This window comes from Staurois parvus, unplaced genomic scaffold (genome assembly GCF_062004578.1).
Source record: "Staurois parvus isolate SC_StPar_1 unplaced genomic scaffold, SC_StPar_1.0 ptg000081l, whole genome shotgun sequence".
NCBI classification, from domain to species: domain Eukaryota; kingdom Metazoa; phylum Chordata; class Amphibia; order Anura; family Ranidae; genus Staurois; species Staurois parvus.
Window position 1 is genome coordinate 11,832,521 of NW_028317877.1, and position 22,018 is coordinate 11,854,538.

The following is a 22,018-nucleotide window of genomic DNA, read 5'->3' on the forward strand; positions in this document are numbered from 1 at the left end:
GCCATTTCATCAAGAATGAACTACTAAGCATAGATCTGAAGGGCTACAAAGTCAAGATCCATTTTTTTTTCTTTTAACTAAGGGGGAAATTAAAAATGTACATCCTAACAATGAACTTCTCTTTAATGTACACCTTTTGGGTCTGTTAAATGTACTATTGAAAGTGTTTCATTAGATTTTTCGAAAGGTGCAAAGATTTCCTGCTGATTATGTCAGAAATCTAGTAAGATGATAACTTTCCTCTGACTGTTAGTCGTTATTTGTTATACTGTTCCCAGCAATCCTACAGAAAACCTCCTTACGTCCTCCTATGTTATAGAGATCAAGTAAGGGGCAAGTATTCTATAGCTCTGTCCTAGTATGGCTATGCTATCCCTGCATAGACAGTGAGTAAGCATTACCACCCAAGGACAGGATGTGTGTCACTGGAAGAATCATCAGTTTAAAATAAAGAAAAAAAAGTCTCAAAAGAGAAAACCTTTGTAGCCACCCATCTAATGACTTGTAAGCCACAACATGATAAAAATGTGTTCTTGGGTTTAGATATGATTTTACAGCATTTGCTGAAAAAATATAACAAAGAAATTCAATTTATCTTTTGAAGCATATCAGGGGAATTCATATTCAAGCAGCTTTCTCCAAAATAGAGCAGCCTTTCAAGAAGTACAAATTGCTGTAAATTACTGGAATGTCAAAGTTTACAGAACTAAAGTTTGTTTCAAATTATGGTGCCATACTCCAGTATAATTCTTCATAATTAGGCTGTAAGCAGAGCAAAGTCATCAAAGCTCTCCCTTAGCCTAGAGGGATGAGTTGAGCAACCTGGAAAAAACTTTACCAGTGGAATTTTTACTCCATATTAATTCTTACTGGTCCACAAAATTACAACCATGGTGCTGGTGTGTTTTTGTCTGCATATTTTGTGCTAAAAGGTGGCCTTCTTTCTCATTTCAGAAAGTTCAGAGGTATGATACTGGAATGTGGTGCCATTTTTTTTCCAAGTGATGGTTCTTATTGGAAGTGGTGAAGGATGCACACAATCTCTCTGTGACTTTAGTGGAGCAAGGGGATGCCTAGAGCCCTGCATTGTAAATGTTATGTGCCAAGTATTAGGCTTGTAATTAGTAAACTCTGAATTCTGCTGTTCAGTAGTTTGGAAATAGTGCACAGTAATATGAACAACACTGGTTTCCAACATTAATGCTGCTTTAACTTATGTTGCTTACTGCTCACTGGCATTTTTCTGTGTAAATTTATACTTTCCTGGAAGTCACTGACTCAGGTCAATAATCTGCAGGAACATACTATAAATACAAAAATCTATAGTATCAAATGTTATACTGCTATACAAAATCCATTTTATATTTATTAAATTTTTTTTGCTCTGCAGACACTCAGGGGAATTCATAAGTAGTGTCTAAGACATTCTTTATGATTCCAACATGCCTCCACAGTGCAGGCCAAAAATCCATGTACCTGTTATGAACAGGTACATGTATTTGTGGCAAGTAGAGATGAGCGAATCGAACCAGGCGAACCGGAATTCGATACGAATTTCAGGAAAAATTCGAATCGGATTTTTCCCGATCAGCCGGCAAAAGTGTCCCTGCAGAGAGCTCCGCTATTTCTGACAGTTCTCTGACAGAAGGAACACATGTACAGCGGTTGAAACATTGTATCTATTTGTTTCCATTTAGGATACAGATGTTTTTATTCGGAAACAGATGTTTCAACCGCTGTACATGTGAAGGAGCTGTCAGAGAACTGTCAGAAATAGAGGAACTCTGCAGATACACTTTTTGCCGGTTTGGAATTCTTATTTTCATCCTACTTCTTCTTCTTCTTCTTCATCCTCATCCTCATCCTCAGAAGAAGAGGATGAGGATGAAGAAGCAGAAGAAGAAGAAGTAGGATGAAAATAAGAATAATTCCAAGCCGGCAAAAAGTGTATCTGCAGAGCTCCTCTAAGTGTATCTGCAGAATAGAGGAGCTCTGCAGATACACTTTTTGCCGGCTTGGAATTATTCTTATTTTCATCCTACTTCTTCTTCTTCTTCTTCCTCTTCATCCTCATCCTCATCCTCTTCTTCTTCTTCTGAGGATGAGGATGAAGAAGAAGAAGAAGAAGAAGTAGGATGAAAATAAGAATAATTCCAAGCCGGCAAAAAATGTATCTGCAGAGCTCCTCTATTCTGCAGATACACTTAGAGGAGCTCTGCAGATACACTTTTTGCCGGCTTGGAATTATTCTTATTTTCATCCTACTTCTTCTTCTTCTTCTTCATCCTCATCCTCATCCTCAGAAGAAGAAGAAGAGGATGAGGATGAAGAAGAAGAAGAAGTAGGATGAAAATAAGAATAATTCCAAGCCGGCAAAAAGTGTATCTGCAGAGCTCCTCTAAGTGTATCTGCAGAATAGAGGAGCTCTGCAGATACACTTTTTGCCGGCTTGGAATTATTCTTATTTTCATCCTACTTCTTCTTCTTCTTCCTCTTCATCCTCATCCTCATCCTCTTCTTCTTCTTCTGAGGATGAGGATGAAGAAGAAGAAGAAGAAGAAGTAGGATGAAAATAAGAATAATTCCAAACCGGCAAAAAGTGTATCTGCAGAGCTCCTCTATTCTGCAGATACACTTAGAGGAGCTCTGCAGATACACTTTTTGCCGGCTTGGAATTAATCTTATTTTCATCCTACTTCTTCTTCTTCTTCATCCTCATCCTCAGAAGAAGAAGAAGAGGATGAGGATGAAGAAGAAGAAGAAGTAGAAGTAGGATGAAAATAAGAATAATTCCAAGCCGGCAAAAAGTGTATCTGCAGAGCTCCGCTATTTCTGACAGTTCTGTGACATTCACTCCATACAGCGGTTGAAACATTGTATCTATTTGTTTCCATAAATGGATCCATTTATGGAAACAAATAGATACAATGTTTCAACCGCTGTATGGAATGAATGTCACAGAACTGTCAGAAATAGGCTATTTCTGACAGTTCTGTGACATTCACTCCATACAGCGGTTGAAACATTGTATCTATTTGTTTCCATAAATGGATCCATTTATGGAAACAAATAGATACAATGTTTCAACCGCTGTATGGAGTGAATGTCCCAGAACTGTCAGAAATAGCCTATTTCTCACAGTTCTGGGACATTCCCTCCATACAGCGGTTGAAACATTGTATCTATTTGTTTCCATAAATGGATCCATTTATGGAATCAAATAGATACAATGTTTCAACCGCTGTATGGAGGGAATGTCCCAGAACTGTCAGAAATAGGCTATTTCTGACAGTTCTGGGACATTCACTCCATACAGCGGTTGAAACATTGTATCTATTTGTTTCCATAAATGGATCCATAAATGGATCCATTTATGGAATCAAATAGATACAATGTTTCAACCGCTGTATGGAGTGAATGTCACAGAACTGTCAGAAATAGGCTATTTCTGACAGTTCTGTGACATTCCCTCCATACAGCGGTTGAAACCGCTGTATGGAGTGAATGTCACAGAACTGTCAGAAATAGCCTATTTCTGACAGTTCTGGGACATTCACTCCATACAGCGGTTGAAACATTGTATCTATTTGTTTCCATAAATGGATCCATTTATGGAAACAAATAGATACAATGTTTCAACCGCTGTATGGAGTGAATGTCACAGAACTGTCAGAAATAGGCTATTTCTGACAGTTCTGTGACATTCCCTCCATACAGCAGTTTCAACCGCTGTATGGAGTGAATGTCACAGAACTGTCAGAAATAGCCTAAGAAATAGCGGAGCTCTGCAGATACACTTTTTGCCGGCTTGGAATTCTCCTTCTTCTCATCCTTCTTCTTCTTCTCATCCTTCTCCTTCTTCTCATCCTTCTCCTTCTTCTCATCCTTCTTCTTCTCATCCTTCTCCTTCTTCTCATCCTTCTTCTTCTCATCCTTCTCCTTCTTCTCATCCTTCTTCTCATCCTTCTCCTTCTTCTCATCCTTCTTCTCATCCTTCTTCTCATCCTTCTCCTTCTTCTCATCCTTCTCCTTATCCTTCTTCTCATCCTTCTCCTTATCCTTCTTCTCATCCTTCTCCTTCTCCTTCTTCTCATCCTTCTCCTTCTCCATCTTCTCATCCTTCTCCTTCTTCTCATCCTTCTCCTTCTCCTTCTCCTTCTTCTCATCCTTCTCCTTCTTCTCATCCTTCTCCTTCTTCTCATCCTTCTCCTTCTCCTTCTTCTCATCCTTCTCCTTCTCTATCTTCTCATCCTTCTCCTTCTCCTTCTTCTCATCCTTCTCCTTATCCTTCTTCTCATCCTTCTCCTTCTCCTTCTTCTCATCCTTCTCCTTCTCCATCTTCTCATCCTTCTCCTTCTTCTCATCCTTCTCCTTCTCCTTCTTCTCATCCTTCTCCTTCTTCTCATCCTTCTCCTTCTCCTTCTTCTCATCCTTCTCCTTCTCCTTCTTCTCATCCTTCTCCTTCTCTATCTTCTCATCCTTCTCCTTCTCCTTCTTCTCATCCTTCTCCTTCTCCTTCTTCTCATCCTTCTCCTTCTCCTTCTTCTCATCCTTCTCCTTCTTCTTCTTCTCATCTTTCTCCTTCTCCTTCTTCTCATCCTTCTCCTTCTCCTCCTTCTCCTTCTTCTCATCCTTCTCCTTCTCATCCTTCTCCTTCTCCTTCTTCTCATCCTTCTCCTTCCTCTTCTTCTCATCCTTCTCCTTCTCCTTCTTCTCATCCTTCTCCTTCTTCTCATCCTTCTCCTTCCTCATCTCCAAGGGCATTTAAATTAAAGGTACAGTGTTCTGCACTAATTTAAAGGCTCTCTGAAGCCTAGAAACCCTTTTTATAAGTTAACTTCGTAGCGAATAAATTCGCATCGAATCGAATTTCTTCCTGAAATTCGGCGAATCAGCCGAATCGAATTTTTGAATAATTTGCTCATCTCTAGTGGCAAGCATCATAAACAGAGGCTTGATGAGACCAGAGTGTCCACACATACACTCCAACCACCTCAATGCAGCCGAGCTTACTCCTGCTGAGGATTTCTAAAGCTGGGTGGATGGAGATTGATCGGGGATTCACAGACTCTAGACCCCCATCAGGTCTGCTCCTGTTATGATTGACAGCAAACAGTGGGTGTCTCGGCTTTCCCCATTAGGCTGTCAACATCACTGGTTGCTATGACCAGTGACAGGTGGGGAGGGAAAAATCTAGTAAAAGCAAATATGCTGCCGGCTACAAGGCATAGAGACAGGCGCTTCTCCTGTTTCTGTATGCCTACTTAGAGTTGGTATGAATATCCTTCTGTTTCATTATGTACAAATTGGAAGTTGTTATTTTTGAATATGGTGTAGTAGTAGTGCCACTTAGGGATGGGCTTGATGTTCAAGTCGAACTGTTGTAAATCTCAGAACTACATGAAAAGAAATACAGTTATGTCCATGCATATTTGGACACATGCACAATTTTCATACTTTTGGCTCTGTATGCCACCAGAATAAATGAAAATTAAACAATCCAAATGTATTTGAAGTGCAGACTTTCAGCTTTAATTAAAGGGGTTGAACATAAATATCAAGTACAAATTTTAGGAACTGCAACCATTTTTATACAGTCACTCCATTTTCAGGGGCTTAAATGTAATTGGAGAAATTAATATAATCATAAATAAAATATTACATTTTAATATTTTATTGAGAATCCTTTACTGGCAATGCCTGCCTGAAGTCTGGAAACCATGGACATTACCAAAGACTGGGTTTCCTCCTTTCTGATGCTCTGCCAGGTTCTAACTGCAACTGTCACGATCAGGTGTCAGGCTCAAAGACCAGTTGCTATAGCAGTGGAAAGGCTTATCTAACACCAGCAGGATAGGTACACATGCAGGTCATCGTGGCAGAGGAGTGGGATCACCCGAGGTGCAGAGTCTAAGTACCAACCGGTGTTCACCAGAGCTCCTGATGGTGAAGATGAATTTTGCTGTGTGTTAGTACCAGGTCGCAGCCCTCAGGATCACCCCACCAGGAGGTGAGCAAGCGGAGGTCCAGTAGCGTATAAGCAGGTAAGGATCAAAAGGAAGCATGGTCAGTAAACAAGCAAAGGTCGGTAAGCAGCAGTCACAGGTTGGGATCAGGCAGAAGCGTAGTCGAGAACAAGCCAAGGGTCAATAATGAGTGGTAGCAAAATATGGATAATAACAGAGACGATAAGGCACATGGTACTGGCTGGAGAGCACAATAATCTGGCAAACGGGAAGTGTGAAGACATGGCTTATATCAGGAAGTTCATGGGAGGAGCAAGGGGTTCAAGGTTCATGATAAACAAGGTCAAGGTAGGATCATCCAAATAATTGTCAAGGGAGCTGTCCATTATTCCAGGTGGCTCAGCAAGAAGAAACATCGCCACTCACCGCAGAAGGCCCAGGCACTGACAGCAGTTGTTCTTTATTTTTGGGTCTTTCTGCCTTTAGTTTTGCTTTCATCAAGTGAAAGACATACTCAATTGGGTTGAGATCAGGTGATTGACTCGGCCATTGCAAAATATTCCACCTCTTTTCCTTCAAAAGCTCTTGGGTTGCTTTTGCAGTGTGTTTTAGATCATTGTCCACCTGTACTGTGAAGCGTTGTCCAATCAACTTTGCTGCTGTAAAAGAATTCCTGTGAAACGGCTGGTGAATAGACGTGCGCATGTGCACAGAAATGCACAATCACGTACATGCACGTGCACACGCACGATGAATATTGGTGCCAGGCGGACTATTTAAAAGGTGCCTCTGCCTGTGCTGACTGCTGACTGGTCTTCAGCTGTTCCCCGTTTCCTGCTCATTCCTGTGTGATTTCCTTGTTGCTGACCCGGCTTGTTCCTGACCTTACTCTGATACTCTCCTGCTTGATACTGGTTCCTGACTTCGGCTCTGCTCCTGACTTTGGCTTACTTATGATTTGGTACCTCGCTGTCCGCTCGTTGATGACCCTGGCTATTCCTTGACACTGCTCCTGTCTCCCATCGCTGCTTCCTGTCTTGCTCTGGTGCACACCTGGCGTTCTACCATACCAGCTCTGCATATCACTACTGTGCCTGAATTGGAGGTTCATCAGTCTTCCAAAGTCTCAAACTGCAAGAGCTACAAACAACATCTGCTGGCGCTCTTGTCCCACTGGTCCCTAGACACCCTCTGTTCCACTTCCAGTGGGGTCAGGGCTAGTGACACAAGTGAGGCCGACATCATCATTTCAGTCTCCAATCAGGTACGTGACAGTTGCATTTGGCTGAATCTGGGCTGACAGTATATCTCTAAACACTACAGAATTCCTCTGGCTGCTTCTGTCACATCATCAATAAACACCAATGACTCAGTGCCACTGGAAGCCATGCATGCCCATGCCATCACACTGCCTCCACCATTTTTTACAGATGACGTTGTGTGCTTTGGATCATGAGCTGTTCCAAGCCTTCTCCACACTTTTTTCTTCCCATCATTCTGCTACATATTAATCTTAGTTTCATCCGTCCAAAGAATGCTTTTCCAAAACTGGTCTGGCTTTTTTAGATGTTTTTGGCAAAGTCTAATCTGGCTTTTCTATTCTTCAGGCTCATGAATGGTTTGCACCTTGTGGTGAACCCTCTGTATTTGCTCTCATGAATTCTTCTCTTGATTGTAGACTTTGACACCTGGAGAGAGTCCTCCACTTGTCTGGATGTTGTGAATGGATTTTTCTTTACCGTAGGGAGGATCCTGCGATCATCCACCACTGTTGTCTTCCATGGACGTCCATGCCTTTTTATGTTGCTGAGCTCACCAGTGCATTCTTCTTTCCTCAGAATGTACCAAACTTTTGATTTGGTCACTCCTAATGCTGCTGCTATTACTCTGATGGATTTGTTTTGTTTTTGAAGCCTTACAATGGCCTGTTTCACTTGCATGGACAGCTCCTTTGAATTCATGATGTAGGTTCACAGCAATAGATTCCAAATGCAAATACCACACTTAGAATCAACTCCAGACCGTTTACCTGCTTAATTGATGAAGAAATAACCAAGGAGTAGCCCACATCTGGCCATGAAATAGCTTTTAATTCAATTGTCCAATTACTTTTGTTCCCCTAAAAAAGGGGGATTGGCTACTCTTAATAGCTATAATTCCTAAACCCTTTCTCCAATTTGCATGTACATACCCTCAAATTAAACCTGAGAGTATGCACTTTCATCCCATATCCATTATATATCTATAGCTTGTGTATGTTTTGGTAAATACCTGAACAAAACTAAAATTGTGTTTGTGTCCAAATATATATGAACCTAACTGTACAAATCCTTTTGACAGGTAAGCTATCTTTTACATATGTATTCCATCTGTGTATTTAGCTGTTTGCCTGAAGCTCAGCTGTATTTTTCATTCATAGCTTAGAAAGTTTCTCAGCAACTCTTCCATACTTGTCTGAATCATCCTGAGGCCATAAAAAAACTCCATTCAAAACATGACTAAACCGTTAAAAGGAACTTTCACTAAAGTACAATGCATATACTTGTTTCAGCCATCTGACACACTATATTGCCAAACGTATTGTGGCGCCTGCCTTTACACACACATGAACTTTAATGGCATCCCAGTCTCAGTTCGTAGGGTTAATTATATAGTTGGCCTACCCTTTGCAAATATAACAGCTTCAACTCTTCTGGGAAGGCTGTCCACAAGGTTTAAGAGTGTGTCTATGGTAATGTTTGGCCATTCTTCCAGAAGCGCATTTGACATTGTTCAAAATGTCTTGGTATGCTGATGAGTTAAGAGTTCCCTTCACTGGAACTAAGGGACCAAATCCAACACCTGAAAAACAACCCCACAACATGGAAAGTACCATTCTGGCAACCACCAGACACATCCATTGGATTGCCAGACAGAGAAGCGTGATTTGTCACTCCAGAGAACATGTTTCCACTGCTCTAGAGTCCAGTTGCGGTGTGCTTTACACCACTGCATCTGACGCTTTGCATTGCACTTGGTGATGCAAGGCTTGGATGTAGCTGCTCGGTCATGGAAACCCATTCCATGAAGCTCTCTATGCACTGTTGTTGTGCTGATCTGAAGGCCACAAGAAGTTTGGAGGTCTTTACCTATTGACTCTGCAGACAGTTGGCGACTTCTGTGTACTTCAGAATACACTGACCCCGCTCTGTCATTTTACATGGCCTACCACTTTGTGGCTGAGTTGCTGTTGTTCCCACTTGCTTCCACTTTGTTATAATACCACTAGCAGTTGACCGTCGAATATTTAGCAAGGAAATTTCATGGACTTATTGCACAAGTGGAAACCTATCATGGTACCATACTTGAATTCACTGAGCTCCTTAGAGCGACCCATTCTTTCACAAATGTTTGTAGAAGCAGTCTGCATGCCTAGGTGTTTAATTTTTTACATTTGTGGCCATGGAGGTGATTGGAACACCTGAATCCAATGATTTGAAGGGGTGTCCCAATACTTTTGGCAATATAGTGTATTTTAGCATGTAATACATTTAAAAAAAAGTTTTCTTGCGCAGATCAATTGAATTTGATTGTTGTTCCTTATTAAAATACTGCTATTTTCTGACTGGTGTTACTTGTGAGGTCCCATGAAGCATCTTTGAGGAGAACAGAAAAGGAAACCACATACAGTGAAGAGAAAGCTAGATTTTATAAGAAAAATACTTATTTTAGAACTATTCCAAGCAAAGGAAAATCAAGTGCACACATATGTGTATTAAGGTGTAAGAATGAACTTTGTGATGACATTACTGTATGGTTAGATAAACTTATGAAAACAGTTAAATTAACCCGCAACAGCTTAGGTGATTGATGCATAATACAATAGCTCAACTAACAGGTGGGGGAGGGGACTGAGGCCTAGAATGGAACCAATGCTAGCCTTGACCTTGGTCAGCAAAGTTGCCAGTGGCAGTACACAGCCAGCAACATGTCAAGACATTCTCCTGTATATAAACAGACTGCTGTGTTGCCTGCCAGAGCGATCCAGCAAAGTTTTCATTTCTGCTACCCTGCACAGCTTATATGCTGTTGTTGATGATGTAGTGCACCGTGTATGTACAGTTCACCAAACTAAAATGCTGAGCATGAGCATGACAACAATATGCCCTATTTATACTTATTTTAGAACTATTCCAAGCAAAGGAAAATCTTCTACTTGTCTTTTAGTCATTCTAAGTGTACTGATGCAGTGTAGGGAAAATGACTATTTCAGCCTTTCCTGCCCTAGTACTAACACTAGCCAGTCAAATGAGTCAGTAGGAGGCACCAAATGATAGCTGACCTACAGGGTCAGAATTGAAAACCTCTGCCTTTTCTGTATACAGTATGTCACTGTAGGGTTGGAGCCTGGAGATGCCCAGGCTAGTTACACAGATTGACCACTGTTTCCATAGTTAGGGTAGAGAACCCTGTAGTCAGAGTAGGCAGTGTAGGTGCTAGGTAGCTGTTACAAATCCCCAGAGTAGTGAGTGGGGTGTACCATAGATAGTGATGAAGTGCAAGTCCTTGCCAGTGTGGGGCATTCTGGGTAAAGAGTTCCATATAAATTTTGGAGTCTACCTTGGGATGTCCGTTGGTCATGGGAATCAATGCAAGGACCATGACAGTAAAGATGTAATTTTTATGGATTTAGCTTCTGGGGCTTCCCCTTAAGGGTAAAGCAAAGAGGAAGAGGTGCAGGACTATGCTACTGCTAAAATTGTGTCTGCTGTTAACTGTTTGTAATTGAGGGAATCTTCCACCACCATTTGGAAATATTGAAAGTGTGTAATTAGGTACGTCAACTGTGTTCTGGTAAAGTGTTAAAGGTTCTCATTGCATGAACTGTTCTTTCTCCTAAACCTATGATGGAAGCATCTTTTTGGAAATAAAGCCTGTACTGAAAAGGCTGCTAATAGGGTCCATTGCCAAGGATGGTATGAAACATACTACTTCGTGGTGCTGATAAGATTAGGCTGGGGGCCTCCTAGGGAAGAAACCCGTACTCTTACCACCTCAGAGAGCTGAGGAGGCCAACCTATGCCAGGCAGTAATGGATTAAACAGTACCATGCATGGGGAAGACATGCATCCAGCATGGATACACAACATGCCTGACAATCATACTGTATTTGAAAGAGCACTGACTTGTGTAATCTAATGTATACAACATAAGGAAAAAAAAGTTTAAACTCTGTACCCAAGGTACATTAATACTCATTTAATCTCTCAAATACTCCCAGCAAATCAGAAATTATATTTCATTTATTTGGCTATAACATACTGTTGTATAAGTAGTTCAATCATTGACTTATTAATACATTCCAGCAGATGGCTATAACAGTTCACCAATTTTACCCTAATTAAAGTTTTCCGTAGTACTCCGCAGTCAGACACCAAAAAGTTAAGCCTGGAGCAAGAAGAAGATACATGGACACCGGGTCTACATGACTGGGTTGAAAAGGGTTTTGGCATAGGAGGTGTTTGAAAGTTAAAAGTAAATAAGGAATTAAGGGCTACTCACTTGTTTGGTGGGTCAGAGGGAAACGGGTTTCAGGGGATGGTTGGAAGGAAGCTTCCAGTAACTCTTCAGCTGGAAGCAAGCTGGCATCAGAAAAACTTCCCACCCCCCCTCCCCTCTAAAAGTTTATGTTGATGGTTGCTGCATTCTGCTATCGATAGTTACAGATTTGGTCCAGATATGTCACAACAGCTCGGGTCCTTGAGGGTGGTCAATAGGGTCAAAGGTAAATTGGTAGATACAAATTAATTTATTTTTTCATAGTTCAGTAACAATAAACTAGGGGTGGTTGTTACTGCGGCTATGGGTATAAATGTGTTGTGTAGCTGGAGGGCTGCCCTATTGGTTTATGCAGATAATCTGTTAGGAATAGATGTCTACAATGACATTAGGGCTCCATTACTATTGTACTGAATGTTATTCTGTTATCTATATATTTTGTTAATAAAAGACTGATATGGCCATTAAACTCCAATCTGTGTCCTGTATGAGTTGCTAATGTTTTGAGGAGTGAATTGGTGGTCAGGCAGTATTGTAGACAAATCATCTTTAACACTCTAAACAAGTACCGAACAGAGTCATTGGAAGTGCATTTCTCTGAATTCTATGCTTTCTCTCTGCTTCCTGTATGGTGGCTGTCAGAAACGTCTAATTTTTTTGGACTTCCTGTATTACAGGCAGCAGAGAGATTACAGTGGGTGTGACTGAGAACAACTCTCCGGAATCATAATCTCCTGAACCAGAACCATCATGTGTTCCGAGATTATTAGATAACTGACTAAAGGGAGCCTGGTAGCCTAATGCACTACAGCAATACTTGGGTGAAAAAGTGAGGTATTTAGCATTTAGGTTATATAATGTTGCATCAAATACTCACTGTACCTTTTTATCAGGGCAGGCTCCCTTCAATTATTGGTGTACTGATAATTTTGTAGTCTTTTGGTCTAAGCTGCGAAAGGGGGTAGAAGGGAGTAGCCAATCAGTGCATCTACCTCACACAAAAATTATTATCAGAGTAGAAGTAGGTTGACGATAATTGAAGGGATCCAGGTCTATAAGAGTAAATATTCAAAGCAACTTATTTGAACTCAGGTAGGAAGACATAAATCGGTCAAGAAAGGTTAAGTGGTATACAGGATTTAGGTCTACTTGGTGCTCCATTTTAGCTATGCCTCCACCAGTCAATAAAAAAACAAATCTCTGAAAAATGTAGTTGATGAAGGTAGAGACTAGAACTAAGCTGTTTAGGGTGGCTGAAGGAGTGCCAATGTTGCAAAAAGTTATTAAAACAAGGCTGTTTAGAGACATTTAGTTAATGCCATGCATTTAATGTAGCTAAACAAATGGAGCCAACTACAGTGGTTTCTAAATATGAAAATATAGGATCTGAACTGTCAATACACTTGGCTAAGGCTGACACAGAGAAAGGAGCAAAGTGTTATAAGACATTTACCTCATTTTCTGAATTCACAGTAACCTCTATGCACATACGAAATGACATTTCATAAATTTGCTACAACCAAGAGGCTTGACAAAAAATTGGACCACCATAACATACATCTGGGATGGTTATATAAGCAATAATACTAAAGGAAGCTAGAAATGACAGTTACCAGAGCTTAGAACTCAAGCCTCAGTGGCATCAGTTGCCTGGATAGTGCTAAGTAGCTGTCAAAGCACTATTACCAGGGAATTGGGTTAGCAGGCTGCAAAATGGAAAAACCGTTCTTCAATATGCTTCATAAATCCTTGTGTGGATGGTACACAAACATACGCACACATAAATGGTTGTATGTACACAGCTGTGTTATAACCTTGACCAAGGAATAATGAATTTTGCTTGTTACAGCTAAACCTTCCCAGCAGTTGGAGATGTGACAGTAATTGATTCCCATTTACAGCTCCATTGTTCTTTAGCTGTTGTTAGGAAACAGTTTCAGCCATGTATCCGAGTACACCAAGTGAAAAAAATGCAGGTAATGACTAAAATGAGTTATAGAGGCTATTAGGAATTTCATACAAAGGCGACCAAAACTCTGGCTGCTAAAATATCTTCATACAATTAAAGGCAGAAAGCTTCATGAATGAATAATTTATCCTTGTGATAGAGCAGCCCTGCTGCTAAAAATGAACACGATATTAATGTGTTGTAGCAAGTTGGAGGATTTCTGTGAGACATGAAATAGAAGGATTCATTATTTGCAGTATTTGACAGCTATGTTTTCAGAATTTTCACCAGAATCAAACTTACCTCATGTGACAAATAAAAGGCAGCTATTCCCAGAGGCCAGAAGCAGCACAGCATGGAAAATACACTGAGGCCAAGGTGGTCCCTTGGTGGCATCATTAAGAAGTTGTCTTCACTTTCTGTGTCACTCGAATAGTCACTCTGCATAGAACACAAACAACGATGTGTTAATGTGATGTGGAAAAGGAACATACAAGTTATAATAAAGATAAACGGAAACAAAAAACTCTATGATTTCACATTCAGCGTAGAACTTTTAACATAGAGGAACCTGTGCATAAGTTCAGATTTATTTAGAAAAGACAGAATGCTTTAGAATGCAAGTCAAACATATTTTATAGCAAGATTCTTTTATAAACGCTAATATATTGTAACCCTGTCAATTTTTTTAATTTAAAATTTCCAAAAACAAGTCGTTATATAAGAAGACATAGTATACTCATCAGCGGCATCTATGTCCTACTTTATTACAGTTCCTGTGATGCATTCTTAGTCAGACATTTCAGCATTCAAGTTTCCTTGAAATGCCCAATGCCAGTACCTCTTGTTCTGCATTATAGTTCCATCCTCCAACCCCTACATCATGCCCTACAGTTCTGTAGTCAAGTAGGGGTTGCATAATGCAATCATAGGGTGCAGAAACGCACATAGGCATTAGACACACTCAGAAATGTCAAACTCTAAATAGTCTGAAGGGGGCTGCAGTGGGAAGGAGGGAAGGCAGGAGAAAGAGGTTGGCAATCAAGTTGCATCACTCATCCCTATGGGGGGACAGGATATAAGACATTCTTTGCAAGTCACAAGTCATCACTAGGGAAGGAAAGGATAAAAGATTTTCTGGTGTTAGGCATCCTGAGGAAAGGAGAGGATAAAAGAAGTTCTGGTGCCAGTCATCCCAGGGGAAGGAGAGGATAAAAGAAGTTCTGGTGCCAGTCATCACTGGGGAAGCAAATGAAATAGGACATTCTGGTGTCAGTCATCCCTGGGGAAGGAAAGAATAAAAGACATGCTTGTGCTAGATATCCTGAGGATATTAGATATTCTGGTGCCAGTCATACCTGAGGAACGAGTGGATATAAGACATGCTGGTGCCAGTCATCCCTGAGGAATGAGAGGATATAAGACATGCTGGTGCCAGTCATCCCTGAGGAATGAGAGGATATAAGACATGCTGGTGCCAGTCATCCCTGAGGAATGAGAGGATATAAGACATGCTGGTGCCAGACATCTCTGGGGAAGGAGAGCATATAAGACATGCTGGTGCTAGTCATCCCTGGGGAAGTAGAGGATATAAGAGTTTCTGATGCCGGTCATCTCTGGGGAAGGAGAGGATACAAGACATGCTGGTGCTAGTCATCTCTGGGGAAGACAAGGATATAACAGTTTTTGGTGCCAGTCATCACTGGCACGGGCAAAGACAGGATATAAGATTTTGGTGTCAGTTATCACTGGGGAAGGAAAGGATGTAAGAAATTTGGTTGTCAGTCATCCCTGGGGAAAGAGAGGATACAATAAATTATAATGCCATCATCCCTGGGGGAAGGAGAGGATATGAGAGTTTTTGGTGCCAGTCATCACTGGGGAAGGAGAGGATACAAAAAATTTTGGTGCCATTTGTCACTGTTTGTGTGAATGTAAAGGTATGTTAACCAGGGGCGGACTGACAACTCATGGGGCCCCCGGGCAATAGGGGATCATGGGGCCCCTGTGTCCTCACCCACACTCAAACCATACCCAAAAAAGCCTATGAAAGGTACCAGGGGCATCTCATGGGGCCCCTTACTGAAACCGGGCCCTCGGGCAGTGCCCGAGTTTCCGAAAGGTCAGTCCGCCCCTGGTGTTAACTAATCATTAGTGTCCACTTCTTATTTCATACAGAATCACCTACCCCGGTCAATATTAGCTTAATTCCTGTTACTCTTGTTGCCAGCAATAAAACCATATACAGCAATTATGTGCTAAAGGAGAAAGAGGTGAGGTAAGGTAACCCAATAAGTGTGTGAGAGGGAGTTTGATCACATTACATTCAGCCAGTTTATAGAGAATTTAGTTTTCTTTAGTGCACTTCAATAAACATAATGGGTAATCCAATGTGGAAAAGCCAGCAAAAAACTTTTTAAGTTCGTGACAGGACTTCAAAAGTTTTTAGCAGGCATTATATTTATACCCATTTTATGATAAAATTGCGTATTACAATTGTGTATTTTTCCAGACGCAACCAAATTAAAGAAAAAGAAAGAAACTTATATGAACTATCAACAGGTCTGTATGGGATTCATGCACAAACTGCACAGCTAATGCTTTTAATTATTTGAGGATTTTAGGATGAGAAGGAAGGGAATTTGACAAGAAGGTTTTAATGAAAATAATAGATGTGTCTGCTAATAAGGGACTTTTGGCAAACCCTAGACACCGCTCATAGCAAATGTACTTTTGTAATTATTCTCACATATGAGCAAGATTACCGGGAATGTTCTGAAATATCTTAAAAAATAACTGGAGAAGAGTTCATTTGTGATGACTTCTTCATACTAGCTTACTCCTTTACCTTGTAAATTCCCTCTTACAAGCATAGTAGACACACATGCCTAACCTTGAATTACCATAAGACTAGCTTAGAATACACACAGCTAATGCTTCATGGCTAGCCTAAAGTGACACTAAACTCTGGTAAAAAAAAACACAAAAAAACAACTATTTATATACAGTATGTATTCTAAAATCTATTTCCTTTTTTTGCTATGATCCAACTTCCTGTTGGATGTTCTTTCTCAATGGTCCCACTCTATGTAGGAATGTAGCCATCCTGTTTTGCTTGCTTCCGAGATGGACTATGGGATTTGTAGTGTACATAGATCAGAGCAACTGCAACATGCTGCGCTTGTTCCAAACAAACAGAAGATGGAAAAGGACAGGTTCAAGAGCTCATAGAGGATGTTACAAGGAGGCGAAAAAAACTCACAAGAAATGATTTCATGAAAAAGATTACAGGGCCATTGAGGAGTGGATGTGTACATCTTAGTTTTGGAGAATAAAACTATTGTTTATTGTCACTTAACCTCTTCACGCCGGCTGAACGCAAATGTGCGGCCTCCCAGCGTCTGGGCCTAGACGCCGAGCTGCCGCACATTTGGGTTCTATTAAAAAAAGACATATGTGCTGAGAGCGCACGCCCTGCAAAAACACTAACACTACAAAATTCATAAACCTCTCCAGATAGTTACAATACACAATCACCGGCCACTTTATTATGTACACCTGTTCAACTGCTTGGTAACATAAATTGCTAATCAGCCAATCACGTGGCAGCAACTCAATGTATTTAGACATCTAGACATGGTGAAAATTACTTTCTGAAGTTCAAACCAAGCATCAGAATGGGGAAGAAAGAGACTTTTAATGTGGCATGGTTGTTGGTGCCAAATGAGCTGGTCTGAGTATTTCAGAAACTGTTGATCTACTGGGATTTTCACAGTACAATCATCTTTAGGGTTTCCATAAAATGGTGCAAAAAAGAGAAAACATCCAGTGAGCGGCAGTGGTGTGGACGCAAATGCCTTGTTGATGTCAGAGTCAGAGGAGAATGGACAGACTGGTTGCTGCGACACTCAGATGGTAGGGTCAGAATTTGCCGTAAACAACACGAAAGCATGGATCCATCTTGCCTTGTATCAACAGTTCAGGCTGGTGGTGGTGTAATGGTGTGAGGAATATTTTCTTGGCACTAGCAAGGTGTACCTAATATAGTGGCCAGTGAGTGTAATTTATATAAAGCTTTTTGCCTTCCTCTAGATCACATGTCAAACACAAGGCTTGTGGGCCAAATCTGGCCAACCAAGCCATTTCATGTGGTCATCACACCTCTCCTGCAGCTGCGGCATCCCCCTCATCTTCACCCCTCCACCTTGTCTCAGCAGTTGGCAGCAGAGAGGAGGATGGAACTCCCCCACCAGATCCTATGCTTCTCTGTGCAGCTGCAGAGAGGTCCATCTCTAGCCCCATCTATCCCAGCAGCTGGCATGGTGATTGGGAAGGGCTCTTGACATCTGATGAAAGGGGGGGGGTGCTCTGGACAACTAGTCTTACAGATACAACTGGCCCTTTGAGGGCAACTATAATACTGATGCAGCCCACAAAGAAATTGAGTTTGACACCCCTGCTCTAGATCAACTGTGGGTATAAGATTCTATATATGGAGGTTTTCTATTTATACACTGTTTGTTTGTTAGTTTGTTTTTTATTCTATTAGTTGAACTAGATGGGCTTGTGTGTATTTTTTCAAATTGACTAACTATGTAACTATGTAATATAAAAATTGGATTATATTAAAAATTCAGGTCTCAGTTTTTAATAAATTCTAATCCTAACATTTGTAAATACTTCTAGTATGGTAGCTGACAGCAACATGTTGGTTGGCAATAATTATACTATACTTAAATCTATACATTTGTAGCTGTGCACATATATGCTTGGATCTATGCTTACCAGCATACAGCCACATCCTGTCATTATTTTGAATGGGTGGCTACATGCCACCCCTGTGACTCCAGTACACAGAAATACCAATGTATTGTATTTTGTATGCCTATCTGTGGCCTTATGAATGAATCCTTAGATAGAGTGGGGAAGAGTTAGAACCAGTAAAAGGATCTTTGACTTGTAAAATCCATTTCTTGGATAGCACAAGACACAGGCATAGTCAAAGATGACTGGATTGTATACTTCATTTGATTGCAAACAGAAATAACAAGATGTCCATATAACCCCACTTACTCACAGCAATCCTCAGGTTTTTTAGCAAGCAATACAGGATTTACAAAAGTAGAGGCAAGAATCCTTTGTTCTGTACTGTACTCCAAGAAACAGTTTTTACACATAAGTTAAAAATAATTTTTTCTTGATCATACAGTACAGGACACAGGCATAGTCGAAGACAACTGGGATGTCTAACATCAACACATAAAAATAAGAGATGGCAAAAGATAAAACAAATTCCAACGGGCCCACAACACAAGAGTTTAAGACACTAACTGACACTAACTAGATACTGCTTTTAGCACCTTACGGCTGAAGCTAGCATCAGCAGAAGCAGAATAAAATTTAGCAACCAGGTGGGATCCTTACAAATGTGCAAAAAGAGGCTTGATGCTGAAAAGTCCCACAGATCTAGTGGAGTGAACCTTTAGCCTAGGGTCACACCTATCCAGTTTGTGTTTGATCTGTTTCTGCAGTGCTTTTTGCACATACAGTTGTGTTCAAAATAATAGCTGTGTGTTGAAAAAAGTGAATAAAGCTCAAAATCCTTCTAATAGCTTTTATTTCCATACACACAAATGCATTGGGAACACTACACATTCTATTCCAAATCAAAACATGAAGAAAAATATATCAAATTTGTGTTGTTCCTCTAAAAAAAATTGAAGAAAAGTGAATATTAGACTGTTCAAAAAAATAGCAGTGTTTGTATTCTTCTTTACAAACTAAAACATTCACTATATAAACTGAAAAATGTTTAAAGATTTTGCTTTCCTTTGAATCGCTTAATTAATACTTAGTTGTATAAGCATTGTTTCTGAGAACTGCTGTACATCTGTGTTGCATGGAGTCAACCAACTTCTGGCACCTGTGAACAGGTATTCCAGCCCAGGATGATTGGACTACATTCCACAGTTCTTCTCTATTTCTTGGTTTTGCCTCAGAAACTGCATTTTTGATGTCACCCCACAAGTTTTCTATTGGATTAAGATCCGGGGATTGGGCTGGCCACTCCATAACGTCAATCTTGTTGGTCTGGAACCAAGATGTTGCACGTTTACTGGTGTGTTTGGAACACCCATTTCAAGGGCATTTCCTCTTCAGCATAAGGCAGCATGACCTCTTCAAGTATTCTGATGTATTCAAACTGATCCATGATCCCTGGTATGCGATAAATAGGCCCAACACCGTAGTATGAGAAACATCCTCATATCATGATGCTTGTGCAACCATGCTTCACTGTCTTCACAGTGTACTGTGGCTTGAATTCAGTGTTTTGGGGGTCGTCTGACAAACTGTCTCCAGTCACTAGACCCAAAAAGAACAATCTTACTTTCACCAGTCCACAAAATGTTGCGCCATTTCTCTTTAGGCCAGTCAATGTGCTCTTTGGCAAATTGTAACCTCTTCAGCACATGTCTTTTTTTCAACAGTGGGACTTTGCGGGGACTTCTTGCAGATAGCTTGGCTTCACATAGGCGTCTTGTAATTGTAACAGTACTCACAGGTAACTTTAGAGCTTCTTTGATCTTCCTGGAGCTGATTGTTGGCTGAGTCCTTGCCATTTTGTCTATTCTTCTATCCATTTGAATGGTAGTTTTTCGCTTTCTTCCACGTCTTTCAGGTTTTGGTTGCCATTTTAAAGCATTTGCGATCATTTTGGCTCAGCAGCCTATCATTTTCTGCACTTCTTTATATGTTTTCCCCTCTCCAATCAACTTTTTAATCAATGTATGCTGTTCTTCTGAACAATGTCTGGAATGACCCATTTTCCTCATAATTTCATAGAGAAATGCACTGTAACCAGCATGTACAAGATTTGCTGCCTTCCTTCCTTAAATAAGGGCAATAATTGCCACCTGTTTTTCAAAGAATGAATGACCTCACTAATAGAACTCCACACTGCTATTATTTTGAACATGCCCCTTTCAATTAGTGATTCAATTACACAGAATCAGCAGCATGCATGTCATGAGTGTTGGGTCTGTTGGATTTCTATTACTCTACTATCCCGCTAGTAAATTATTTGCCATGTAGAAATATAATTTCTACCAAAAACAGTGATTGATCAGGTTAGTGATGTCTGACTGCTATTATTTTGAACACAACTGTATGTTTTTGCCATGTTTTGCATTTTTTTTCAACTTGTTGCTGGACAGAATAAAACGCAAAAGGCATCAAAAACGCATCAAAAAAGCTCTACATGCTTTTCTGCATCGTCTCCATTGAGGTCTATAGAACTAAAAACGCAATGTTTTGTGTTTAAAAAAGTCCCTGGTCCTTTCCAAAAAATGCACCGGGTGAAAACGCGGAGCTGTAAACCTGTCCCATAGGAAATCATGTTAAATGGACTGCTGAGCGTTTCTGCAAAACACAGCGGAAAACACATAGGTGTGAATCTAAACTTAAAGAGGAGTATGGGGGGGGGGAAAAGTCATATTCACCTAGGTGGATGCAGCATTGGTCCGATGCTGCATCTGTCCCCAACCAACTCTAAAATCGAGATCTGAGCGATCAGAGATCACTTACAAATAAATAGTGCAGCGCTATAAATGTAATGCAAATTGTGCCTGATCCAGAAACATTAAGGATTTCAGAGAAGGGAGATCCTGTACCCAGGCAACCTGCACCCACCTATCCCTTAAGGGGACCTCCTTTCCTTACTATCCTGTGTGCTCCCACCACCACTAACCACCTAGAGGGAGGATCATTTCCGTGTGTTCCTCACCAGACCAACCACCTAGAGGGAGGACATCTTCCCTTATCCCAGACCAGACCCTAAAGGAGGCTTCTGTGGATTTTACTTAATGCACATTTACATTGTGCATCTGGTGAGTGCACAATCTCTCTACATTACTTGGAACATCATCACGGATTATAAGGAGAGCACTATATAGATTATCCATTAGTCTTTAGTGACAATACGGAACATTTATTCTTTTTTCAATATTTTATTATTCTTTACATATGGACTGTTTTACTGTACGTATAGTCATTTAGATTATAATTTGCATATCAATTTGCATTACATTTATAGCGCTGCACTATTTATTTGTATCTGTTATAAGGCTTTATTTTGGTTTCCTTGAGTGTCCAGCAGCTTACTCCATAGAGCGCTCACTTTTATTGCTATCCTATTTATAGATCAGAGATCACTGATCGCTCAGTTCTAGGTCTTCAGTGAGCAGAGAGCCATTAACTGTCTGTCTCTCTGCTCTGGCCCTCCAGCCCTCACTGGAGTGCAAGGCTGTTCAGTGGGCAGGATCAGCTGGATCAGGCTCTCAGCAGCTTGCTGAGCAAGCTGCCGGTCAGACATCTGGCCAAATACCAACATTAAAGCTAGGATCTTTACAGAGTCTGGATTAGCTGAGTGATGGGTCACAGGACTGCAGAACTAAGTGCACTCCTGTAATAAATAGGAGAAGTAGGGCCAAAGAGCTTTGTTCCTACTTCTCCTTTAATAGAAGGGAAGAACTTTATCTTGTAGGGAATAGGCTTGAACAATGACCTG

General features: G+C 40.7%; 1 protein-coding gene across 5 annotated transcripts in view; it reads right to left on the reverse strand.

Annotated features, from left to right (window-relative positions):
* Positions 1 to 22,018, reverse strand: part of SYNDIG1 (synapse differentiation inducing 1) — a 419,894-nt gene that overhangs the window by 128,240 nt on the left and 269,636 nt on the right. For all 5 annotated transcript variants that reach the window (XM_089669782.1, XM_089669784.1, XM_089669783.1 and 2 more), the window contains exon 3: positions 13,756 to 13,893. In XM_089669782.1, coding sequence (XP_089525908.1) covers positions 13,756 to 13,893 — 138 coding nt within the window. The remainder of the gene's footprint in view (positions 1 to 13,755; positions 13,894 to 22,018) is intronic.